The sequence below is a fragment of the Chiloscyllium punctatum genome, chromosome 39 (assembly GCF_047496795.1).
Source record: "Chiloscyllium punctatum isolate Juve2018m chromosome 39, sChiPun1.3, whole genome shotgun sequence".
In the NCBI taxonomy this organism is placed as follows: domain Eukaryota; kingdom Metazoa; phylum Chordata; class Chondrichthyes; order Orectolobiformes; family Hemiscylliidae; genus Chiloscyllium; species Chiloscyllium punctatum.
Window position 1 is genome coordinate 7,949,654 of NC_092777.1, and position 27,356 is coordinate 7,977,009.

Consider the following 27,356-nt stretch of genomic DNA (forward strand, 5'->3'; position numbering starts at 1 on the left):
ATGACAAAATTGTCTTTGCCTCCACCCTACCTCTGGCAGTCTGTTCCAGACACTCACCACCCTCTGTGTGAAAACATTGCCCCTCTGGACTCTTTTGTATCTCTCCTCTCTCATCTTAAACCTATGACCTCTAGTTTTAGACTCCCCTATCATGGACAAAAGCTCTCTACTATCTACCTTATCTATGCCTCTCATGATTTTGTGCACCTCTATAAGGTCACCCTACAGTCTACTATGCTCCAGTGAACCCATTTCCTGATGAAGGGCTTTTGCCTGAAACGTCGATTTCCTGATGAAGGGCTTTTGCCCGAAATGTCGATTTCGAAGCTCCTTGGGTGCTGCCTGAACTGCTGTGCTCTTCCAGCACCACTAATCCAGAATCTGGTTTCCAGCATCTGCAGTTATTGTTTTTACCTCCAGTGAAAAAAGTCCAGTATCCAACCTCTCCTTATAGCTCAAACCTTCCAGTTCAGGCAGCATCTCAGTAAATCTTTTCTGTATGCTTTCAAGTTTAATAATATTCTTTCTATAGTAGGGTGACCAGAACTGTCAGCCAGAGAGTGGTGGGCCTGTGGAATTCATTGCCGCGGAGTGCAGTGGAGGCCAGGACCCTAAATGTCTTCAAGGCAGAGATTGATAAATTTTTAATGTTACAAGGAATTAAGGGCTATGAGGAGAATGCGGGTAAGTGGAGTTGAAATGCCCATCAGCCATGATTGAATGGCAGAGTGGATTCGATGGGCCGAATGGCCTTACTTCCACTCCTATGTCTTATGGTCTTATGCACACAATGCTGCAAATGTGGCCTCACCAATGTCTTGTACAGCTGCAACACAACATTTTCTATACTCAAACTCTGACTGATCAAGGCTAGCATGCTGAAAGCCTTCTTCACTACTCTGTCTACCTGTGACTCCATTTTCAAGGAGTTATAAACCTGTAACCCTGATCTCTTTGTTCTATAACACTCGCTAGGGCCCTACCAATGACTGTACGTCTTGCCCTGGCTTGAGCCACCAAAATGCAATACACTGAATTTATCTAAATTAAACTCCACCTGCCAATCCTCAGTCCACTGGCCCAGTTGATCAAGATCTCGCTGTATTCCCACAAATCCTTCTTCACTGTCTACTATAACACCAATCTCCTAAATTCTCATCCAAATCATTCTTATGAATGGTGAATAACAGAGGACACAGCACCGATCGCTGTGACACACTGCTGGTCACAGGCCACCTGTCTGAAAAACAACTCTCCATCCACCACCTTCTGTCTTCTACTATCAAGCCAATTTTGTATCCAGTTGGCTTGCTCTCCATGGATCCCATGTTATTTAATCTTACTTAACAATCGACCATGCAGTTCCTTGTCAAAGGCCTTGCTAAAGTCCATGTAGACAATGTCTACAACACTGGCCTTACCTACCTCCTTGGTCATCCTTTCATAAAACTCAAATTCATGAGACATGATTTTCCATGCACAAAACCATGCGGACTATCCCAAATGATTCCTTGCCTCTCTAAATGCCAGTAGATCCTAACTCTCAGAATCCCCTCTAACATTTTGCCCTCCATGGATGTTAGACTCACCGGTCTACAGTTCCCAGGCACTTCCCTGCAACCTTTCTTAAATAATGACACAACGTTAGCCAATATTCGGGCACTCCTTTCAAAGAGCTGGTACAGGAATGGTGGCTGAATGACCTTTTGTGATATAGGATTCTGTGTAAATATTGATGTTGTAACCCAGAACTGCACATTCTCTACACTTGAGGTTGTACAACAATGTTAATAAGGCCCAACAACTCTCCAACAAGGCCCTGGGCGGTACACAATATCAAGTATTAATAGGAATTTGCAGCCTTGATATCTGTCCAGTTTAATTTATCAAGGCATGGTATAATTTTTGTGGACAGAATTCATGAGATAATGAGAAACTGGGCCTGAAATGTCTAGAGTTTCAAATACTTAAAGGGATAGACAGGGTAAATGCCAGTAAAATGGTCCCCTGTATGGCTCCCCCAGAAACCAGGGGTTACTGTTTCAAAGTAAGGGGAAACCAGTGAGGACAGAGGTGAAGAGAATTTGGATTTGCTCAGAGGGTTGTAAATCTTTGACATCGTTTACTCCAGAGGGTGTGGAAGCTCAATCTTTAGATAGAGATTGAGCATTCTAAATAACATAAAGCGATTCGGGGGTAGGGTGGAAGAAATGCATTGAAGTGGTGAGCAACCGTGATCGTACTGAATGGTGGAACATACATGATGGACTGAATGGCCTGACCCTGTGAAGGCACTAAGATTTACTCACAGGTAGGTCACAGTTTCAGATCTAGCTCATTCTAACTAATATAAAATGCTCAAGTTTTCCACTTCAGAGCATGTGATTCAGGGTAGAACTGCATTGCCATAAACGCAGTCCTTCTGATGAGATATTCACACATGAAGAAAGGTGCCAATAGGTCAAACCCACAGCAGCACATCAACAATTAATGTTGGAAGAAAAGGTCATTTTAAAATATCTATTAACCTTTGCGAACAAAGAAGGTAAAGTCAGTGTTCCAAAGTGAGCTGTCCAGGAGCGATGTGGGCTGTGACAGCTGCAGGTTGGTCAATGGACTGCGATCATTCATAAATGGCTGGGCAAAAACATTACAAAGTGTGCATTACAGGCCGGAGTGAGTACAGAAAAAAATCACTTACTTTTTTCCTGTCTTTGGCCGAACCCTAAAAATAGGAAACACAGTTTTAAATGATGGATCAGAGAAATTCTCAATTCCAAGCATTTATAAAAATCACCAGAAAGACATTAAACCATGAGAGAGAGTGCGCGAGAGAGAAGGGAGATAGAAAGACACAGAAAGAGAGCAAAGAAAAAGGCACAGAGAGAGAAAAGTGCACAGGGGAAGAGCACAGAGGAAGAGGGGGATGGGACAATGGAAGAGGAGGCACAGGGGAGAGGGGGTACAGGGAGAGAGGGGCATGGGGGAGAGGGAGCACAGAGGGGAGAAGGGTTTTAGGAGGAGGTTTGTGTCCGTCGAACATGAACATGAGACTGGAATCATGGCCAAAATTCTGGAAAGCATGACATTTCTCCTGAAGGATGCTGATGAATCTTTTGCATTTCTGCAACAATCACAGTTACGTTAAACTATTCTAACCAAATTGAAATTCCCCAAATACTATGGTGGAGTTTTAAACTTCTATACTCTAGTTTATTATTCTGTGTCTAATTAACTAATTTAAGATATGGCGAATGAAAATAATCATTCAAACTAATTATTGAAATTAATTCTTTAAATCTTGACCGACATGGATGGGGAGTCATGATAGATAAGGTATCAGAATTCTGGGGGACAGACTGGATGACCAGAAAGCTCTGAACTATCAGTTGTAATGTGATGACTACTGTCATATTTTAATAACTCAAATTTGAAGGTGCTAATAGTTACTCCACAGTAGATAGAAGCATTTTTAATGTGTTTTTGCATGTTTCAATGTCTTAAGTTTTTGGTTCGTCTGTTAGCTTTCATTTCATAAGGAGGTTTCAGCCAATAGTGACCACAATGAGAGGGAAAATGCTGCTTTAAGAGGTGAGGATAAGAAGTCGGAATGTTAAAAGTTATCGTGTAAAGCATTTACAGATGAAGAAATATATAGTTCTTGTTAAGAGGTATTAAGAAGTGTTAAGTAATTCAGTAGGGAGCTTTAGCAACAAACAGAAATCATTGTTGGTTTAAAAGTTGAAAGAGAGATTGTGGTTGACATTCGAGAGAGAAAACACAATAAGAAAATTAGGATCACACACACACACACACACACCACTTACGTAAATGTTGTCTTCCGTGCCCCCTGGAAACCTGGCACAATTTTGAACACGTCATTCAGCTAAAGTCATACAAGTCAGAAGTTAGTCATCATATTAAACATTTATTCAAATATACAGTCTTTTCAGAGCAGAAACTACTCATTTATCCAACTGTTTACATACATCCTTCCTCATCTCACCCAATATTGTATCCTCCTATTCCTTTCTCCTTCGTCTGTTATCCAACTTCCCTTTAGAAAGTAACATGAACAATCACATCAGCCTATCGCAGTCACTCCAGGATATTGATAATGAATATGACACTGCATAGACACAGCCTGACTCTTGTGAATCTTCCTGGATCCACAACTCTGGGTAGAATCAGCCATCATTATTGTGTAGCAGTATTTCTCAGTGGTTCCAATCCATTGATAAAACATTGTAAGTCACATCTTAGAGTATTTGAACTTATTCACCTCCTAATTCTCCTGCTAAGTCCCTCTGATGGATTCTAGACTTGGTTTAACATCTCATGCTCATTGTTCACGAGATTATCCTGAACCTCTTGGTCTCGGTGGGTATTAGGGGTGAGCCCCATCTTGTCCTAACCACTGACAAAACAACCTGGAAGGTGATCAGAGACCAGAATCTCAGTTCATTATTTCTCACCTGTAGCTTGAACCTAAAGAAGGCAAACTGAATGGACTCAAATAACTGCATTAGACCAGCCCAGGAGCTATTGTCTCAGCCTTTCTGTTCTACTTAGTGCTACACTAACCAAGAAAGGTGAAGCTCATATTCAAAGGAGTTTTTAATGCTGTTACTTTATTAAATAGAAATCCATACAGAATATTAAAAATCAAGCATATTCCTACCAGTGTCTGCTATGATAAATTACAATGCCTGCATTTACAATGGAAACTTACTTTGTGAACACATCAGGCTACCACTGACAAAAGTTTGCATCAGCAATTTTTGTTATAAATTGGAATTGAAGATACAATTGAAGAACCCTGTGTAATTCTGAAATTGGAGTTAAGTCATTGTGGGTAAGTTCAAAGGGGATTGACTAGTATTAGAGAATAAAACTGAATTGGAATATACCGTAAGGTAATGTGAAAGAAACAGATTACACGCTGTCTTTAGATTAGCTGTGATAGAAGTTTTTGGTAGGAGATCATGCATGGAGGATGGGGAAGTAAAATAATAGAGGAGAAAGTGAGGACTGCAGATGCTGGAGATCAGAGCTGAAAATGTGTTGCTGGAAAAGCGCAGCAGGTCAGGCAGCATCCAAGGAACAGGAGAATCGACGTTTCGGGCATAAGCTCTTCTTCAGGAATGAGGAAAGTGTGTCCAGCAGGCTAAGATAAAAGGTAGGGAGGAGGGACTTGGGGGAGGGGCGTTGGAAATGCGATAGGTGGAAGGAGGTCAAGGTGAGGGTGATAGGCCGGAGTGGGGTGGGGGCGGAGAGGTCAGGAAGAAGTAAAATAATACCCAGGTAGCAAAATGAGAGCACACAGTCTGCACTGTCCTGGTGAATGCTGTCACACTTACATTCTCCTCCACCTCCAGGCGGAGCTGCCTAAACTCTGGTGAGTCAGGATTCTTCAGCACATCATTGAATATTCTGGCTGCTCGCAGTGACAGGTTGTACAGAACTAAGAATGAAAAGTGGAACAGGATCAGAAAGTACCCACTACAATATTAAAAATCCACTACAGTATTAAAAATCTTACCTTTCGTCATTTGCTTAAATGTTATACTTTATCCCTATCATACTTCCCTGACATAACAATATTGACTTGGTGAGTTAACTTTGTACTCTATTATTCACCTATTTGTGTACAATACCAGGAATGAGTTAGACACAAAGCCAAATTTAAAGGCAGCCATTCTGTACAACCACAAACATTCCAATATGGCCAACAGAAATTAAAAATCTTACTCTTATTTGGAAATTAAAAATTAGGTAGTTATAAAACAAAAGTGGTGGCTGTTGACTGTGGCATAAGAATTACATTGCATGGATCCCACAGTCCTGATCTTTGGAATTCCATTGGCTGTGTAATATTGAAAGCTCTTTGCCTATCCCAATCTATTTCTCTTCTCAGGCTCTTTCGATTCTGGCCTCATGTTCCACTCTTGGTGACTGTACTTTCAGCTGTCTAGGCCCAAGACTGTCCACTGTTCTTTCAAGATCGTCTTTAAAAATTAACGCCTTGACCGAACTTTTGACTGTGTCTTTATTAAAATGAGGTTTTTACATGATTGTGTTCCTTATGAAGGAACCTATGTTCTTAGGGCAGAAGGGATCAGGTTATGGGGGGAAAGTGGGAAACGGTACTGAGTTGGCTGATTAGCCATGATCATGCTGAATTGAGGAGCAGGTTCGAAGGGCCAAATAGCCTTTCTACTCCTATTTTCTGTGGTTTCTATGAGATTTTTTATTCTCTTAAAGTGCAATATAAATTTAAACAGCCGTTATTGCATGAGTAGGACCAGCGCAGAAATTTAAAAGGTTGTTTAAACAAAGAAAATCAAGATGCCACTTTTCAAACTATGAAGTAGCTTTTGCACTCCTTTCTGTTCACACGTGCTGAACCCCTCTCTCAAGACTCACCAGTGTCGTTAGAGTTGGTTCCCTGATACCGTTTAGAAGGTTCTTTGTGAACATTGTCCATCACCTTCCACCTGACAACGTCTGTGCCGACAAGTTTGTTTTTCCGTATCATTGGTGTATCAAGGTAGGTGAGCTTGCTTTGATTTAACATGTGGCGGTTTTCCTTAAACCCAACCTTGGTACCTGGAAATAGAAGAAAGACAGATTAAATAAAAGTAGAAGCTCAAATTGGAAGAGTTGGGGTGAAGTGAATGAAATGTCTAATTTCCTTGAAGGAATTGACAGGGTAGAATTACACAGCACCAGGCCATTCAGCTCAAGCAGCCAATGCCAACAGGATACAGAAAAACAATTTTTTCTAGTAGAGGAGTCCAGAATATGGGAAAATAATCTATAAATTAAAGCCAGACCATTCAGGAATGCTGTCAAGAGCACTTCTTCACAAAAATGGGACCTTTTCCCTCAAAGGGGGTCAATTCTTGTTTTCAAGACTGAGACAGATAGATTTTTGTGAGTAAGGGCATTGTGAATTAAGTGGCAATTGCAGATAAATACGTTGACATATGGGTCAGCCACGATCTGCTTGAATGGTGGAACTGACTCAAGGAGCTGGCTGTGTTCAAACTCTGTATAATTTCTTGCAGTCTTGGGCAGAGCAGTTGCCATACCAAGCTGTGATAGAAAGCTTTCCATGGTGCATCTAGAAACCTTGATAAGAATCCTTGTGGACCAGCTGAATTTCATAAGCCTTCTGAGGAAGCAGATGTGTTGGTGTGCTTTCTTGATTCGAGAACAGCTTCTTCGCCACTCTTATCAGATTTTTGAATCGACCTCTCATAAAGTTGATCTTTCTCTGCATGTTCTCTGTAGCTGTAACACTATATTCTACATTCTGTTCCAATACCCTGATGCACTTATGTAAGGTATGGTTTGCATGGATAGCACGCAAAATGAAACTTTTCACTGTGACTTGGAACATGTGACAATAATAAATCAAGTCAAATCAAAACAAAAACAAGTTGTTCTGAATGATTGGGTGCAATACTGAGTTTGGTCTTCGTGGCTTTTGCTGCAGTCTATTGAGCTCCAGTATTAGATCAAGGCTTGAGCTGGTCTGTAGCTTGCCAGACTAAAGCCATCAGCAGGACATCCAAACCAATATGGTCTGTTGCAGTGCAGAATGTCACATGTCATATTGAACCCTCAGCACCCATTTCGCACCCAATCAATTTCTAAGTCTATGATTCTTCCCAATTTGATCGATTTGAGAAATCAAATTTAGTGTAGAGATTCCACAAGACCGAGATTACCTGCAGCACAGCATGGCAGCATTGCACAGCATGGGAGTCTTGCGCAGCAGGCCTGTGAAAACAGAGAGGCACCGTGAGCATCCCCAGGTTCTCAGTAATTATATTGTGGTCACAGTGCTTTTCATTTGGTAGTAATTTAAACAAAAACTCACTGCAACCTCTGTCAGGCGAGTAACGAATAGAACTGGGGTAGTAACACAAAGTCCAATCTGGGACAATCTCCAAACAAAAACCAGCACTCAAACCCAATTCTGATGCCCTACCTTCAAATGAGCACTTTGTTACCCAACACAACTTGACCCGAGGCCCAATCCTCAATCCAAGGTCAGTGTCTAATGTGACAATTCATGAGCAAGACCAACCAGCAGCTCCATTTTATGAAGTTTGCTTGCATTTCCATGACTGACACAATAGAGTCGTTTCTCTGAGACTGCAGTCAGTTCGATATGGGATGTATCGAAATATGTGGTGCCTACGCAGAGGTTCTCAACATTTAATTCTGAACAGCCAATGATAGTTGGCCTGTAACAAGCCAGGTTGGTACAGTTTATACACTCGGCCTTCTCCTTTCTGTACAATACTGCCAATGGAAAATGAGCACTCACCCGAAAGCAGGCACAGTATTTCCAGCAGAGCAACAACAGGAGACCCAACAACAGCATCAGGAATATGATGAGTGGAATGAGCCAGAGGAAGCCTCCTGGGGGACAATCTAGAGATGGAGAATAACATCATCTTAGCAGACATGAGGGATAATTCAAATACCAAAATGCACCTTCTAAATCCACAATCACTTCTATCTAGAAGGATCCATGGAAACACCACCACCTGCAAGTTCCCCTCCGGGCCACTTATCATCCTGCCTTGGAAATATATCACTGTTCCTTCACTGTCACTGGGTCAAAATTCTGGAATTCCCTCCCTAAGGGCATTGTGGTCAATCTACAGCATATGGACTGCAGCAGTTCAAGAAGGCAACTTACCACCACCTTCTCAAAGACAACTAGGGATGGGCAATAAACGCTGGCCTAGTTAGCAATGGTCACACCCCATTAGTGAATCAGAAAATAAGAGATCATAAGGAGGTGTATTAATGCAGGTCTAATATTGGATGGAAATTGGAAGAAAACCGATTCAATTTTCCAGTCATGTATGAGAGCAAGAAGCAGCACCAATGATATTAATGCTACAACGTTTAAATCCTGCTAAATTTACCTCTATTATTCACTTGCTTTGTTTGAGTTGAGCTTTTATAGCTTTGTTAAATCGATAAATGCAAGAGCGTAAACAAAAGAATTATCCATATGGAATGTTATATACTTTTTGTTTTGATGATAAGGACTTGTATTTTCAAAGCCATTGTAAAATAAATTTCCATTATTCTTCTAAGGGGAAAGGTGTGACAAAATTCTATCTATTTTATACAGTGCAAACCAGCAATCTATGAATACTATAACATTCAGGGAACACAGTATTCCAAAGGGTTGCTAATTTTGACTGTTCCAAAATATAATTAAATCTATACTACCTACAAACAAAAGTGGGCTTGTTGCAAGGTTTTCAATAGATTATACAAAACATTTGTATAATTTATTCAAAAACATACAAGATAATCAGAGGGTTAGATAAGGTGGACAATGGCAGCCTTTTTCATTGGATGGTGATTGCTAACACAAGAAGACATAGCTTTAAATTGAGGGATGATAGATATAGGACAAATGTCAAAGGTAGTTTCCTTACTCAGAGCATAGTAGGGGCTTGGAACGCACTGCATGCAGGAGTAGTAGACTCGCCAATTTTAAGGGCATTTAAATGGTCATTGGATAGACATATGGATGAAAACGGTATTGTGTAGGTTCGATGGGCTTCAGATTGGTTCCATAGGTCGGCGCAATATCGAGGGCCGAAGGGCCTGTACTGTGCTGTAATGTTCTATGGTCTACATTTCAAGTGTCACTCAGAACAGTTCAAAGGTTATATGTAGAGTTAGAAACAGTAAGACAGTGTCTGAAAGGGGGAGACAGAAGGAGGCTGCATGTGAAGTGATGCTACTGTTTAGCTGTACAACAGAAAGGGCATTGTTTCTGTGTGGTTGTGGCTCAGAGAAGGCCCGAGAGCAGCTGGAAAGCTTTGTGCAGCTATGACTCAGGGAAATCCTTGGAACAAGTTGGTATAAGTGGGCAAGATTAGAACTCAGGGGAAAAAAAAACTAGTGGCAGTATTGGCTTGTTGAAGCTTGCTGTGGAAAAGCCACCATTGTAATTATGAGTAGGTGCTAGAATGCCATTTTCAGAACCTAGGGGAGTGTAGGTCCTGGAAAACAAGGTGAAATATCAGAATATCAATGATTAAGTGGTTTTTGAGGGAATTTTGGAGCTAGGTCTTCAAAAGTGAAGAATTGAAATCCCATTGATAGTCCACAGAATATATTGCTGCAAAACTCATGACACCTAACCTGATTGCGTTTACTAATTGATGTCTTCTGTGGAGTGTTCAACCATACTTTAACTGTAGGCCATGTTTGTTTCTGGTTAATTCTGGACTTAATAGAATATAAATTGTAAATACATATATATAGTAGATTGTATTAATATTCTAATTTTATGTATTAAAGTTTAATTTTGTTGTTTTTAACCTTGAAGTCTTAAGGGTACTTCTAAGTACCTGACTTCTCATACTTTGCCTACTTTAAAAATAAAGTCCCTAACCAGGTCATAACATAAATTTGACAGCCTGATCTGGAGTAACAACGGAGTGCAAGGTAGAGCTCTGGAAAATGCCCCATTCTTCTTTCTATATCTTTTCATAAAGAAGTAGGAATTGTTAAACAAGGGCACAGCAAGATCCCACCTAGCTCACTCTCCAGAATCCAGCAGTAATGGAGCTGTTGATCATGACTCTATAAAAGAGCCACACAGAAGTGGAAGAGAAATCTTCAAGCAGTCTTCCCAAGCCAAAATTATCATCCATGTAATCTCTCCAAACACGCATATACTTCTCGATTTATCAGAAGCAATGGAAGCCAATCAACAAAAGACAGATTTCCAGTTTTATTTTCCACGTACCTTTCTTTTTCAGCACCTCTACTTGAGTTTGGTTGCCACGTGGGAGCACTGTCACTGTGTAATAAAATGTACAATCATCTTCCTCATCGCGGAACTCACAGTGTTCTGTCACTTCCTTTTCTGTAACAACAAAATAAGATTCTTTGTAATTGTCAGGATACCTCATTTTGCAGATCTTCCGTCTGGCGGTTTCTGCATTGAAGCCCCTTTCCAGAGATTTGAGTCTACAATCTAAGTCAATGCTCCCTTGTAGAACTGAAGGAGTAGTGCACTATCAAATATGTCATTCAATCAAAACTCTGCCTTCCCTCTCGGGAGTATATCAAAGGCTCACAGCACTTGAGGTGAGCAGGTAGCTCTGCTGATTTGACAGCATGCAGTATGCAAATTGCTAAGTCTTTGGTCGGTCATCAGCCATCAATGTCTGTAAATGCGGCTTCATTGTTCGACCACATGACAACAGTGAGTGCACTTTGCAGTATTTTAAATCAGAGTCATGTTGAAGATTACAAAGAGATTTGGGAAAACTGGTCAGAGAACATTGTCTACTCATGAAGCAGCCTCAAATCCAACAGAGCACAAGTTCATAAAATGAAGAGTTTATGAGTAGGAGGACATTCCAAGAGAGCTTCTTTGAGTTAAGATGGTCATGTACCAGAATACATGACCTCAGATTGATGTTTAAATGTGGACAGTATAGAGGGTTCAAAAGACAATTCATCAGAGTGGGATTTTTCTTCAGTAGTAATTTGCTACTGTTCCAACTGACCTGATTTCAGTTCCTCCACAAAGGTAAAGATTTGCGGGCAATCCTTGCAGTTGTTTCCTTTCTTGTCCCCAGTGTTCCAGGCCCAGCATTGGACACAGCTCCGCAAGTCTTCACATATCCCCAGCTGCAAGAGGTAGAAAAGGAGAGAGGAACAGTGTCCATTAAAGAGGGACACTAACTCATCCCTGAATTGTAATCCCAGTTTCGAGCCCCAGTTGACAATAAAAATTGAACAGGCTGTGGGGTATATGGGAGGGTTTAAATCAGGGCAAACTCCCAACCTCTTGGTTCCCCTCATGCTCCTGCCCATTGCCACTGAAAGTAGATGAGGATCTTGTAAAAATGCTGAGGTCAGGATTCTGATACATCAGTCAGACCCTGAGGCAATTTTCACTTGGTTTTCTATCTGGTGCTTAAAATCTGGTGACAGGCAGCCCAAGGCCTGAAGAGGCCAGGGGAGGTTGAATTATTGAAAGATCTCCTCATGGGTCCAAAGGGACCAATCAGGCACAGCCCCACAAAGAATTCTAAGCCTCCCCTACCCAGTTTCGAGAACTGCAGGAGTTCTCCAAGGACAACAAGGATTTCCTCTGTTGGAGGTGCCATCTTAGGGACGAGATCTTAAACCTGTTTCTTTTTCAGCTGAAAGCAAACAATCTGGGTAGCATGGTGGCTCTGTGGATAGCACGGCTGCCTCATAGTGCCAAGCACCTGGGTTTGATTCCAGACTTGTCTGGCTGTCTGTGTGGATTTTGCACATTCTCTCCATGTCTGCATGGGTTTCCCCTGGGTGCTCTTGTTTCCTTCCACAGTCCAAAGATGTGTGGGTTAGGTGGATTGTCCATACTAAATTGCTGATAGTGTCCAGATTTGTGCAAGCTAGGTGAATTGACCATGGGGAATGGGAGGTAACAGTAGTTGAAGGACCTGAACTTAAGGGAATTTATATTTGCCAGGAGTTGGTGTTGGAGAGACTGTTAGGTCTGAAGGTTGATAAGTCCCTGGGGCCTGATGGTCTACATCCCAGGGTACTGAAGGAGGTGGCTCGAGAAATCGTGGATGCGTTGGTGATTATTTTCCAGAGTTCGATAGATTCGGGATCAGTTCCTGTGGATTGGAGGGTGGCTAATGTTGTATCACTTTTTAAGAAAGGTGGGAGAGAGAAAGCAGGAAATTATAGACCAGTTAGTCTGACCTCAGTGGTGGGAAAGATGCTGGAGTCTATTATAAAGGATGAAATTGCAACACATCCGGATAGTAGTAACAGGATAAGTCAGAGTCAGCATGGATTTATGAAGGGGAAATCATGCTTGACTAATCTTCTGGAATTTTTTGAGGATGTAACTCCGAAGATGGATGAGGGAGATCCAGTAGATGTAGTGTACCTGGACTTTCAGAAAGCTTTTGATAAAGTCCCACATAGGAGGTTAGAGAGCAAAATTAGGGCGCATGGTACTGGGGGAAAAGTACTAACTTGGATTGAAAGTTGGTTGGCTGACAGGAAACAAAGAGTAGTGATAAATGGATCCATTTCGGAATGGCAGGCAGTGACCAGTGGGGTACCGCGATCAGTGCTGGGATCGCAGCTTTTTGCAATATATATTAATGATATAGAAGATGGTATGAGTGATAACATTAGCAAATTTGCTGATGATACTAAGCTGGGTGGCAGGGTGAAATATGAGGAGCTTGTTAGGAGATTACAGGGTGACCTGGACAGGTTAGGTGAGTGGTCAGATGCATGCATGGCAGATGCAGTTTAATGTGGATAAATGTATGGTTATCCACTTTGGTGGCAAGAACAGGAAGGCAGATTACTACCTAAATGGAATCAATTTAGGTAAAGGGGCAGTACAAAGAGATCTGGGTGTTCTTGTACACCAGTCAATGAAGGTAAGCATGCAGGTACAGCAGGTAGTGAAGAAAGCTAATAGCATGCTGGCCTTCATAATAAGAGGGATTGAGTATAGAAGCAAAAAGGTTCTTCTGCAGCTGTACAGGGCCCTGGTGAAACCACACCTGGAGTACTGTGTGCAGTTCTGGTTTCCAAATTTGAGGAAAGATGTTCTGGCTATTGAGGGAGTGCAGCGTAGGTTCACGAGGTCAATTCTTGGAATGGCGGGACTACCTTACATTGAAAGACTGGAGCGACTGGGCTTGTATACCCTTGAGTTTAGAAGACTGAGAGGGGATCTGATTGAGACATATAAGATTAGAACATAGAACATAGAACATAGAAAATACAGTGCAGTACAGGCCCTTTGGCCCTCGATGTTGTGCCAACTGAAGCCTACCTAACCCACACTAGCCCAATAACCTCCATATGCTTATCCAATGCCTGCTTGAATGACCATAAAGAGGGAGAGTCCACTACTGATACTGGCAGGGCATTCCATGAACTCACAATCCGCTGAGTAAAGAATCTACCCCTAACATCTGTCCTATACCAACCACCCCTTAATTTAAAGCCGTGTCCCCTAGTAACAGCTGACTCCATACGCGGAAAAAGGTTCTCACTGTCAACCCTATCTAAACCCCTAATCATCTTGTACACCTCTATCAAATCTCCCCTAAACCTTCTTTTCTCCAATGAGAACAGCCCCAAGTGCCTCAGCCTTTCCTCATACGATCTTTCTACCATGCCAGGCAACATCCTGGTAAACCTCCTCTGCACCCGTTCCAGTGCCTCCACATCCTTCCTATACTATGGCGACCAAAACTGCACACAATACTCCAGATGAGGCCGCACCAGAGTCTTATACAACTGCAACATGACCTCAGGACTCCGGAACTCAATTCCTCTACCAATAAAGCCCAGTACACCATATGCCTTCTTCACAGCACTATTTACCTGGGTGGCAACTTTCAGAGATCAGTGTAAATGGACACCAAGATCCCTCTGCTCATCGACACTACCAGGTAGCCTACCATTAGCCCAGTAATCCATCTTCTTATTACTCCTACCAAAGTGAATGACTTCACACTTAGCTACATTGAACTCCATTTGCCACCTTACTGCCCAGCTCTGCAACTTATCTATATCCCGCTGTAACCTGACACATCCTTCCTCACTGTCCACCACTCCACCGAGTTTCGTATCATCCGCAAACTTGCTCACCCAGCCGTCAAGCCCCTCCTCCAGGTCATTTATAAAAATGACAAACAGCAATGGTCCCAAAACAGATCCTTGTGGAACACCGCTAGTAACTGCACTCCAAGATGAACCTTTACCATCAACTACTACCCTCTGTCTCCTTCCAGCCAGCCAATTCCTAATCCAAACCTCTAATGCACCCTCAATGCCATACCTCCATAATTTTTGCAGTAGCCTACCATGGGGTATCTTATCGAATGCCTTGCTAAAATCCATATACACCACATCTACTGCTTTACCCTCGTCCACTTCCTTGGTCACCTTCTCAAAGAACTCAATAAGGTTTGTGAGGCACGACCTGCCCTTCACAAAACCATGCTGACTATCCTTGATCACATTATTCCTATTCAGATGTTCATAAATCTTATCCCTTACAATTCTCTCTAAGACTTTGCCCACAACAGAAGTGAGACTCACTGGCCTATAGTTACTAGGGCTGTCCCTACTCCCCTTCTTGAACAAGGGGACCACATTCGCTATCCTCCAGTCTTCTGGCACTATTCCTGTAGACAACGACGACATAAAAATCAAGGCCAATGGCTCCGCTATCTCCTCCCTAGCTTCCCAGAGGATCCTAGGATAAATGCCATCAGGCCCAGGGGACTTATCTATTTTCACCCTTTCCAGTATTCCCCGGACCTCTTCCCTACATACCTCAAAGCCATCTATTCTAATCACTTGTGACTCAATATTCACATCAGCAACAATGTCCTGTTCCTGAGTGAATACTGACGAAAAGTATTGATTTAGTGTCTCTCCAATCTCCTCTGCCTCCACGCACAACTTCCCACTACTATCCTTGACTGGACCGATGACCCCTAGTCATCCTTTTATTCCTGACATACCTATAGAAAGCCTTAGGGTTTCCCTAATCCTTCCAACCAAGGACTTTTCATGTCCCCTTCTCGCTGCTCTTAGCCCTCTCTTTAGATCCTTCCTGGTTACCTTATAACTCTCAATCGCCCCAACTGAACCTTCACGCCTCATCTTTACATAGGCTGCCCTCTTCCCTTTTACAAGGGATTCCAATTCCTAATTAAACCACGGCTTATTAAAGGATTGGACACTCTGGAGACAGGAAACATGTTTCTGCTGATGGGTGAGTGCTGAACCAGAGGGCACTGTGTAAAAATACGGGGTAGACCATTTAGGACAGAGATGAGGAGGAACTTCTTCACCCAGAGAGTGGTGGCTGTATGGAATGCTCTGCCCCAGAGGGCAGTGGAGGCCCAGTCTCTGGATTCATTTAAGAAAGAGTTGGATAGAGCTCTCAAGGATAGTGGAATCAAGGGTTATGGAGATAAGGCAGGAACAGAATACTGATTAAGGATGATCAGCCATGATCATATTGAATGGTGGTGCAGGCTCGAAGGGCAGAATGGCCTATTCCTGTACCTATTGTCTATTGATAGAGCGAAAAGTCAGGGAGGTGGGTCTGGGTATGATGTTCTTCGGAGGGATAGTATGGACACGTTGTGCCAAATGATTTTCTTCCACACTGCAGGGATTCTATGATCCCATGACACTGCTCAAAGAAAGGCAAGGACATTCTGACTCATATCTTGACTATTACAAAACAGATAATCAGCTCATTGATACAAAGGTGTACATGGCAGCCTGATGTATGTTAATACCTTGCTGCATTTTCTACGGTGGGATATTTTGAACTTTGGAAGGGAATGGTCTAAATGATTACACACTTACCAAATACTGTAAAGAGCTACAGGTTGGATCAGCATTGTTATCATAACACCAACATCTTCCACAATCACAGACACCATTACCGTTGCAGAGTCCCTGTAATCAGGAAAACAAAGGTGGAAACTCTAGGTTACAGAACATCCTTACACACAGCTCCTCCCCTGACCATTATCGGTTTTGTTTGCCAGGGTAAGTGGAGATGAATTCTTCCATTCGAACAAAGTAATCAGGGCAGTGCCACAGAACCTGAGAAATGAAGTCCTGCCAAGTCTTTTTTTGTGTGACAGTAGAGGGAGCTCTAACACCAACTGTTTGCTCCTGGGCTAATTGCAGGGTCAGTGTGATTTTTAACTTTATACACCCCAGCCCAACACTGGCATCTCCAAATCATAATTGTAGAGTGTTGATGAAGCAGTCAGAGCTGATCAGGCTCTCCCCAATATCGAATAAACATCTCCATCTAAGTATACTCTGCTGTTTCTATAAATTCTTCCCTCTTATTCATGCCTGAAGATTTCTTTGCTCAATTGAAAATTGGATCACACATTAGAGCAGGAGTTGTTCAGCACCGTGAGTCTGATTGCTTTATCTCAGTGCCATTTTCCCACCTTTGCTCTACACCCAATGATATTCTTACATCCAAAATCGATCAATCTCAATCTTTAAATTACAATTGAAGCCAAAACAACCTTTTGGCTGAGGTAGATCCATAATTTCACCCTGAATGGCTTAGCTCCGATTTGAAGATTATAAACCCTCTCTTTTATCCTTTATTCCTTCATTGGATGTGGGCATCGCTGGCAAGGCTGAAATTTGTTTCCCATCACTAATTGCCTTTGAACTGAGAGGCTTGTTAGACTATTTCAGAGTACAGTTAAAAGTCAACCACTTTGCTGTGAGCCTGGAGTCACATCTAGGCCAGAGTGGATAAGGATGGCACTTCTGTAAAAAGTATTTGTGAGCCAGATCTATGACAGTTTCATGGTCACCATCACTGACATGGCTTTACATTCCTGATTTGTGATGAGTTTGGGTGGCACGGTGGCACAGTGGTTAGAACTGCTGCCTCACATCGCCAGAGACCCGAGTTCAATTCATTCCTCAGGCAACTGTGTGGAGTTTGCACATTCTCCCTGTGTCTGCGTGGGTTTTCTCCGGGTGCTCCGGTTTCCTCCCACAGTCCAAAGATGTGCTAATTAGGTGAATTGCCCATAGTGTTATGTGAAGAGGTAAATGCAGGGGAATGGGTCTGGGTGGGTTGCTCTTCGAAGGGCCGGTGTGGACTTGTTGTTCCACACTGTAAGTAATCTAATCTAAATTCAGTTGGCTGCAAAGGTGAGATTTGAACCTATAGCTACCCTGGCCCTCTGGATTACTAGTCGAAAATTGTTACCAAAGTGTCAACACCTCCCCTTATCCTGAAATTAACCCCTCCTTCCTGGAAATATGTTCTCTGAATCTGCTTTATATAATCTTCATAATTAAACCTTTTAAACCCAGAATATCATTTGGTGAGAGTGTCATACCAGAGACACAGATTAAGTCGGATCTGAAACAGGAATGAGTGGTAATGTTTTTATGACAGCACAGGCAATGGTTAACTAGTATCCCAAGTTAAAAATCCCCAAAGACATGACCACCCATGTCCATTTTCCACCTGACGGTGTCTGTGATGTTGTGATGTAATTGCAGTCTCACCCCATTGATGTCAATGCATGTGGCGTTGCTGATAGGGCACTCACACGAGTCACCTGTCCACCCTTCTCTACATATGCACTTTTCCTCAAAACATTCACCGTGATCTGTGGACAAACCAGAACCAAAACTGAATCAAATACCAAGTTTAAACACTCTGAGGGCACAAAACCCAATTGGCCAAAACTCAATGGAGAGCTTATCAAATCAATGCAACTCATACAGCCAACCCAAATGGTCATATTATCCACCCCATCGGTCAATGCAACTTATACTGCCAACCATCCTGGTCAATGCAAATAATTTTTAGTTGTAAATTTGTTTAAATACACATAGTGATTACTGGAAATCTACAATTATTTGTCAGCACCTAGAAAGGAAAAGCAGGCTTAACTCAAAGCATTTCCAAATATTGATGCTCCTTTATTCTTTCAATGCCTGATGTCTGAGTTATTTCCATCTTTGTATCCTTTTCTGAAGCCTAACATTGAATAGGCTCATGGTTCCTGCTGAAGTCAAGGCTGCAGAGAAGGAGTAACCCTGAGGAGTTCTACATTTACAATGTTCTCATAGCCAACAGAGAAAGGTTAACCCTGAGGAGTTCTACGTTTACAATGTTCAGACCAACAGAGGCTTGAATCAATCTGCTTGATTTCTGGAGAGGCTGATCAATTAACTCTTTTTTCAGGAATTCCATGACATTAAGTTCACAGTTAATATTTACCATTGGCCCTGCCCACAGTTGGTTGCTCACTTTCCCTAAAGGTGAAGGTGGACCCATTAACTACCAATAGCCTGCAGTACCCTACAGTCAACTGTCTGTAACATCAGGAGTGATCTACCTGCTCAGTGTTGTTCATTGCCATCCCGAGGTACTGAAACCCAATCATCGTGTTTCAGTGGTGACCTGACAGAACAAACTGAGCAATAAACTTTTCAAGGTTACAAACTCCATCATATCCCGGCACCCTGCAATTTCTTGTTCACATTGGGTCAGAATCTCATGTGTGTTCCCTGGTCTAAACATCACAAGTTCAAACACAACTGCATAGATGACAGCATACGATCTGAGCTTGATATTCTCAGTGCAGTACTGAGATATTGCTGCACTGACACAGGTTTGGTTTATCAGACGCTCATAACATCTTTTCTCATTGATAGACATTAAAAGAGCCCACGACACTATTGGAGAGAGAACAGTGTGTTGTCCCCAGTACTTAACAGTATTCCTTAAAGAGGGAGAAAGTGAGCACTGCAGATGCTGGAGATCAGAGTCAAAGAGTGTGGTGCTGGAAAAGCACAGCCGGTCAGGCAGCATTCGAGGAGAAGGAGAGTCGACATTTCGAGCTTATGCTGGGGACATCGACTCTCCTGCTCCTCAGATGCTGCCTGACCGGGGGGGGGCTGTGCTTTTTGAGCACCAGATTCATTGACTGCATTCCTCAAACAGTACTGGCAGTTTTGTTCCTTGTGTTGTCATACTGTGTTTGACTTGTAAGCTTTCTTCAAAAAGAACCTTGTTAGTTGGAAAGGGCTTTGCATCATCCCATGAATGTGAGTCAAAGGGATATAAATGCTTGTAACCTTCCACTGAAATCCATGAGAGAAGGTCTAATTTCCACATCACCAGCACCGTACCTATAGTGCATGTGTCACTCACCATTACACATAAAGCCGGCAAAACGTGGGCAGTGCAGGGTGCTGTATTGACAATATTTTCCCTCAAATCTTTCCAGGTGGTGTTCCGATGGATGACAGTAACAAACTCCACAGTAACAATCCCCACGACCAGAGCAAATCTGGGAATCGTCAAGGGGATTCTTGCAGGCTTCGACCTCAGTGCCATCCTGATTACGTGTGTCACAGTCACAGATCTCCCCTTGCCTGAAGAAGGAAATGTACAGTGAAATAACAGCCTCGTTCACTGGCTAGCATGGTATGTTTCAGAAAATAAGTGTTTTTTTCCTGACTACTAGGGGAATTAAAAACAAACGGTGGCTAGCAGCACCTTCAGTCTGTTTCAATGCTCAAGTCAAATCTCAATTTACTCAACTCAATTCCATGTCTCTAAATACCTAACTTATCAATTCCAGTCTCAAAACATCCAATTGATGCATTATTAGGATACAGGGTTGGTCATTTAGGACTGAGATGAGGAGAAATATGTTCAACCAGAGGGCAGTGATCCTGTAGAAGTCTCTGCCACAGAAAGTGGCCGAAGACAAAATAACTGATTGTTTTCAAGAAGGAGTTAGATATAGTTCTTAGGGCTAAAGGAATCAAAGAGTATAGGGACAAAGTGGCACCTGAGGAGTGAGCTGACTTGTCTTGAAGAGTTTATTCCAACTCTTCCAGTTTCTACTCCTATTTTCTAGGTTTCTACGATCTCCAATCACACTGGCTTTGTGAAGGAGAGCCTCAGGTTTCTCTTTGTGTGAAGGTGTGCTTCCTGACAGGACCCCTGAGCAGCCTGACCCTTCGTTTTAAAATTACTTTCCCTCATTCTTGATTACCCAGAGGAAGTAATTTTTCTGTATCCACCGGCCCCAGCTACAACATGGACAATGTGTATCCTTAACAGTGAGAACAGCGTGCAAGAGACAGAGCTAAGCAATCCCATAACCAGTGGATCAAATAAAAGCCCTGCAGATCTCCTACACCTTGTTGTAAATGGTGGTGGACAGTGGAGGAGATGGAGGAGATATCTCGATCTAGCACATCAGCATGTACAAAAGTTAGAACTACTGAGTGGGTGGAGTCTCACCACAGTCTCTGCCGAAGCTAAGTTGAATGACACACCCATGACATCTGTCCAGCATTTAAATTCAAGACTAATAAATGAATTGAATTGAAGCTCCCCAGATGACACGGTGGGATGGATACGCCTTTGGGTTACCAGCCTATTAACATTAGCACCACGCTAATTTCCCATATTACAAGAATGACGATATTCTTCAAATTTACTTAATTTCAAAACTCTTTCAAAGCTGCTGAGGACATGAGAAGGACAATTGAATTGCAGGTTCCTTTGCTGTTCTTTCATGGTCAGTCCCACATGGCTGTGCTCATTTCTTACCAATTATCCTTGCACATGCATTGCCCACAAACAAAGTCACCGTTCCCTTTACATTTTGGAGAGTTCTTCTCTGGATTCTGTTGATGAATTACAGCAGACAGGTTAGAAAATGTGAAACACCAATTGCAATTTTCAAATTAAGATGTGGCAATTGGATCTTACCATTTCACACAAACATTTTTCACACAGCAGGGAGGTATCCACTGTCAAAGCATCTGTGAAAGTGCTAGGTTTAACAATCAGGTTTGCTCTCTGCTCCTTCTCATTGGTACACATAATGGAATCCATAGCTTTCACTTTCAGCTCAAACTCTTTCTGATTATGAACAGATAAAAGAAATAGTATTAACAGCATGACACTCTATCTCTGTTACCTCCGGCACCCCCATAACCCACTCATCACTGTCACCTCCTCCAGCCCCTACACTCCTTCCTATCTCTGTAACCCCCTCCGGCCCCCACACCCCTCCCTATCACTATAACCTCTTCTAGCCCCTACACACCCTCCCGATCACTGTAACCTCCTCCAGCCCCTACACACCCTCCCTATCACTGTAACCTCCTCCAGCCCCTACACACCCTTCCTATCACTGTAACCTCCTCCAGCCCCTACATATCCTCCCTATCACTGTAACCTCCTCCAGCCCTTATACTCCTTCCTATCACCGTAAACCCCTTCAGTCTATCCACCCCTTATCACTGTAGCCTCTTCCAGTCTCTACAACCTTCCCAGACCTGACATCGCCTCATGACTGTAACAATCCTTAAATCCCTCCTAACTTCCTCCAGCTCCTAGACCCCTCCCTACTACTTTAAACTTTGTAACCCCTACACCACTTCCTATCTTTAACCTCATCCAGCCCCTACATTCCCCCCAATTCTGTAAACTTATCCAGCACATACAGCCCTCCCTGTCTCTGTAACCTCCTCCTGCACCTACACCACTCCCTATCACTGTAACTTCCTCCAGTCCCTACAACCCTCCCAATCTCTGGAACCTCCTCCAGTCCCGAAATCCCTCCCTATCACTGGAACCTCCTCCAGCCCCTACACCCCCTACCTATCACTGGAACCTCCTCCAGCCCCTACACCCCCTCCCTATCACTTGGACCTCCTCCAGTCCCTACACACTTCCCAATCTCTGGAACCTCTTCCACTCTCTACATTCCTTCCTATCACTGTAATCTCCTTCATGCGCTTTATCTCTTCCTGTCACTGTCACCTCCTCCAGTCCCTATATCCCTTCCTATCACTGTAACCTCTTCCAGCACATACACCCCTATCTATTTCTATAACCTTCGCCAACCCATAAACCCCTTCCTATCTCTGTAACCTCCTCCAGCCATTACATCCCTCCATATCAGTGGTGGACTCTCCCTCTTTATGGTCATTCAAGCGGGCATTGGATAAGCATATGGAGGTTATTGGGCTAGTGTAGGTTAGGTAGGTTTTGGTTGGCGCAACATCGAGGGCCGAAGGGACTGTACTGCGCTGTATTTTTCTATGTTCTATGTTCTATGTTCTACGTTCTATATCTCTGTAATCTTGTCCAGCCTCTACACCCACCCTATGACTGGAACCCCTCAAGACCGTATACCCCTCCCTGTCACTGTAACCTCTTCCAGCCCCTATTCTGCTTCTTATTACTGTAACCTCGTCCAGCTCCTATACCCGTACATATCTCTGTAACCTCGTCCAGCCCCTACACCAATCCCTATCACGCTAACCTCCTCCAACTCCTACTACTCCACATTTCTCTATAACCTCCTCCAGCCCCTAACATCTCCCTTTCTCAATAAATTTCTCCAGTCTCTACATCCTTCCATATCTCTGTAACCTTGTCCAGCCCCTACATCCATCCCTATCTCTATAACTTTCTCCAGCCCCTACCCTCTTCCATCACTGTAACCTCCTCCAGCTCCTACAATGCTCCCTACCATTGTGACCTCCTACAGCCCTACTCAACACCCCCCCCCCCCCCCCCCCCGCCCCATTCCTCCAGTTATCTCTGTAACCTCTTCCAGCCTATACATCTCTCCCAATCTACCTATTCCACCTCCTCTGGAGTTCATTCCTCTATATGAAAATGTCCCTTTTAAATCATTCCCATCTCACCTTAAACATTTGGTGTCCAGTTTTGGATTCCCCTACCCTCTCCATGTCCCTCATGAACCTCTATAAGGTCACCTCTCATCCTCTGCTGCTCCAGATAAAATAGCCACAGCCTATTCAACCTCTCCCTGTAGCTCAAACCTTCCATCACAGCAGCATCATTGTAAATCTTTTCTGAAGCCTTTCAAGTTTAACAATATCTTTCCAATAGCAGGGAGGCCCGAACTGAACACATCGATGGCCTCATCATTATGTTTTACAGCCACAACATAATGTGCCAATTCCTATAATATCCTAAACTGACCATAGAGTCATACAGTCGTAGAGATGTACAGCATGGAAACAGACCCTTCGGTCCAACCCGTCCATGCCGACCAGATAGCCCAACCCAATCTAGTCTCACCTGTCAGCACCCAGCCCATATCCTCCAAACCCTTCCTATTCATATACCCATACAAATGCCTTTTGAATGTTGCAATTGTACCACCAATGAAGGTTATTGTGCCAAATGAAGGTAATCACTATTTTGATTACCTGGGACTCAACTTTGAAGGAGCAACACTCCCGAGGCCCATCCTGGTGCCATGGTCAGGGATGTCTTGGATCGAGTGTGCAGGATTCTTAAGAGGGAGGGGGGGCATCCAGAAGTCGTGGTACACATCAGTAACAATGACATAGATAGGGAAAGGGATGAGGACTTGAAACAAGAATCTAGAGAGTTAGGTTGGAAACCAGAAGCCAGGACGAGCTGAGTAGTAATGTGAGGATTGCTACCGGTGTTACAGGTTAGTGAGACTAGGAATAGACAGCAAGTGCAGTTGGACATGTAACTGCAGAGCTGGTGTAGGAGGAAGGGCTTCAGATGCATGGATCATTGGGATACCTTCTGTGGAAGATGGAACCTGTACAAGGAGGACGGGTTGCACCTGAACTGGAAGGGTACCAATATCCTGGGTGAGAGGTTTGCTAGAGCTCTTCAGGAGTGTTTAAACTAGTTTGGCAAGGGGATGGGAACTGGAGCTATGAACCAGAGAATGGAGTAGGTCGTGAACAGCCAGATACAGTGTTCAGAGAGTCTGTGAGGAGGGATAGGCACTTCACAGAGCAAAGGTACAGTCAGAGTGATGGGTTGAAGTGTGTCTATTTTAATGCAAGGAGTATCAAGAATAAGGGTGGTGAACTAGGAGCATGGATCAGTACTTGGAACGATGATGTTGTGGCCATTACAGAGACTTGGATATCACAGGGGCAAGAATGGTTGTTGGGCATCCCAGGGTTTAGATGTTTCAAAAGGAATAGGGAGGTAAAAGAAATGGAGGAGTGTCATTGCTAATCAGGGATAGTATCACAGTTGCAGAAAAGGAGATTGCTGCGGTGCATTTGTCTACAGAGTCAGTATGGGTGGAAGTCAGAAACAGGAAAGGAGCAGTAACTGTACTGGGAGTTTTCAGCAGGCTCCCCAATAGCAACAGAGACACAGAGGAGCAGATTGGGAGGCAGATTTTGGAAAGGTGCAGAAGTAACAGAGTTGTTGTCATAGGTGAATTTAACTTCCCTAATATTGATTGGAACCTACTTAGTTCAAATAGTTTAGATGAAGCAGCTTTTGTCAGGTGCGTCCAGGAAGGGTTCCTGATGCAACATGTAGATAGGCGAAATAGAGAGGAAGCCATTTTGGATTTGGTGCTTGGCACCAAAAATCAGGCCAGGTGTCAGATCTCTCGCTGGGAGAGCATTTTGGTTACAGTGACCACAACTTCCTGACCTTTACTGTACTCACGCAGAGGGATAGGAATAGACAGTATGGGAATGTTTTTAATTGGGGGAGGAGAAATTATAATGCTATTAGGCAGGAACTGGGGCGCCTACATTGGCAACAGATGTTCTCAGGGAAATGCATGACAGAAATGTGGAGGTTGTTCAAGAAGCACTTGCTGACAGTGCTGGACAGGGATGGTAGTTTGAAAGAACTTTGGGTGACAAGGAATGTTGAACATTTAGTCAAGAGGAAAAAGGAAGCTTAGTGAAGGTTGAGGAGGCAAGGATCAGACAGGATTTTAGAGGGTTACAGGGTAAGCAGAAAGGAACTGAAGAATGGACTTAGGAGAGATAGAAGGAGACATGAAAAAGGATTAAGTAGAATTAAGTAGCTAGTAAGATTAAGGAAAACCCTAACGCGTTCTACATTTATCTGAGGAACAACAGGATTCCAGAGTGAGGATACGGCCAATCAAGGACAGTGGAGGGAATTTGTACCTGGAGTCGGAGGAGGTGGGGAGGTTCTTAATGAATACTTTACTTCAGTATTCATTAGTGAGAGGGACCTTGATGCTTCTGAGGAGAGCGTGTAACAGACTGATATGCTTAAACAGGTTGATGTTAGGAAGGAGGATGTTTTGAAAATTTTGAAAAATATAAGAATAGATAAATCCCCTGGGCCACACAGGAAATACCCAAGGTTATTGCAGGTAGCAAGGAAAGAGATTGCTGCACATTTGGCAATGATGTTTACATCCTCATTGTCCACTGGAGTAGTGCCAGATGATTGGAGGGTGGCCAGTGTTATTCCTTGTTCAAGAAACAGAATAGGGATATTCCTGGGAATTATAGACCAGGCAGTCTTACGCCAGTGGTGAGTGAAGTATTAGAGAGGATTCTGAGAGACAGGATCTATGATTAGCTGGAAAACTGTAGCTTGATTAGAGATGGTCAACATGGCTTTGTGAGGGGCCTCACAAACCTTATTAAATTATTTGAGGATGTGACAAAACACAGTGATGAAGATAGAGCAGTGGATGTGGTGTACATGGATTTCAGCAAGGTGTTTGATAAGGTGCCCCATGGTAGGCTCATTCAGAAAGTAAGGAGGCGTGGAATACAGGGAATTCCGGCTGTCTGGATACAGAATTGGCTGGCCCGTAGAAGACAGAGGTAGATGGGAAGTATTCAGCCTGGAGCTCGGTGACCAGTGGTGTTCCGCAGGGATCAGTTCTGGGACCGATCCTCTTTGTGACTTTTATAAATGACTTGGGATGAGGAAGTGGAAGGGTGGGTTTATAAGTTTGCCAATGACATGAAGATTGGTGGAGTTGTGGATAGTGTGGAGGGCTGCTTTAGGTTGCAACAGGAGATTGACAGGATGCAGAACTGGGCTTGGAGTTCAGCTTGGAAAAGTGTGAAGTCATTCACTTTGAAAGGTCAAATTTGAATGCAGAATACAGGGTTAAAGGCAGGATTCTTGGCAGTGAGAAGGAACAGAGGGATTTTAGGGTCCATGTTCATAGATCTCTCAAATGATCCAGCTTGATAGGGTTGTTGAGAAGGTTGTACTGTATTAGCAGGGGATTGAGTTTAAGAGCTGCGAGGTTATTCTGCAGCTCTCTATAGAGCCCTGGTTAGACCTGTCTTGGAATACTGTGTTCAGTTCATTATAGGACAGATGTGGAAGCTTTAGAGAGGATGCAGAGGAGATTTACCAGGATGCTGCCTGGACTGGAGGGCATGTCTTATGAAGAAAGGTTGAGGGAGCTAGGACTTTTCTTATTGGAGCGTAGAAGGATGAGATGTGACTTGCTAGAGGTGTACAAGATGTTGAAAGGCATCGATAGATGGATAGCCAGAGACTGTTCCCCATGATGGAAATGTCTATCACGAGGGGGCATAATTTTCAGGTGATTGGAGGAAGGTTTAGGGGAAATGTCAGAGGTAAGTTCTTTACACAGACCGTGGTGGTGGTGGTGGTGTGTGTGTGTGTGTTTAATGCACTGCCAGTAGTGGTGGTAGTGGAGTCAGATGTATTAGGGACATTTAAGCGACTCTTGGATTGGCACATGGAAGATATTAAAATGAAGGGTAAGTAGGTTAGTCACACAGCATGGAAATAGATCCTTTGATCCAATGCGTCCATGTTTTAGATGGGGGTTAGTTTTCATTAGTAAAATCGTATACTGAGGATTCACAGTCAATTACTTGTGGTTGGAATCTATTTATTTGTAAGAAATAGGTGCTCTTATTCTTACAGCGCTGGTCCATGTTTTATATTGGCCTCT

General features: G+C 43.2%; 1 protein-coding gene across 3 annotated transcripts in view; it reads right to left on the bottom strand.

Moving 5' to 3' along the window:
• itgb4 (integrin, beta 4) overlaps window positions 1-27,356 on the bottom strand; it is a 186,550-nt gene that overhangs the window by 76,575 nt on the left and 82,619 nt on the right. For all 3 annotated transcript variants that reach the window (XM_072558118.1, XM_072558119.1, XM_072558120.1), the window contains exons 11-23: window positions 21,359-21,511; window positions 21,197-21,273; window positions 19,781-20,004; window positions 18,124-18,227; window positions 16,429-16,521; window positions 11,571-11,694; window positions 10,802-10,921; window positions 8,342-8,448; window positions 7,737-7,788; window positions 6,427-6,609; window positions 5,361-5,464; window positions 3,828-3,886; window positions 2,702-2,725 (exon numbers count right to left, since the gene is read on the bottom strand). In XM_072558118.1, the coding sequence (XP_072414219.1) occupies window positions 2,702-2,725; window positions 3,828-3,886; window positions 5,361-5,464; window positions 6,427-6,609; window positions 7,737-7,788; window positions 8,342-8,448; window positions 10,802-10,921; window positions 11,571-11,694; window positions 16,429-16,521; window positions 18,124-18,227; window positions 19,781-20,004; window positions 21,197-21,273; window positions 21,359-21,511 (1,424 nt within the window). The remainder of the gene's footprint in view (window positions 1-2,701; window positions 2,726-3,827; window positions 3,887-5,360; window positions 5,465-6,426; window positions 6,610-7,736; window positions 7,789-8,341; window positions 8,449-10,801; window positions 10,922-11,570; window positions 11,695-16,428; window positions 16,522-18,123; window positions 18,228-19,780; window positions 20,005-21,196; window positions 21,274-21,358; window positions 21,512-27,356) is intronic.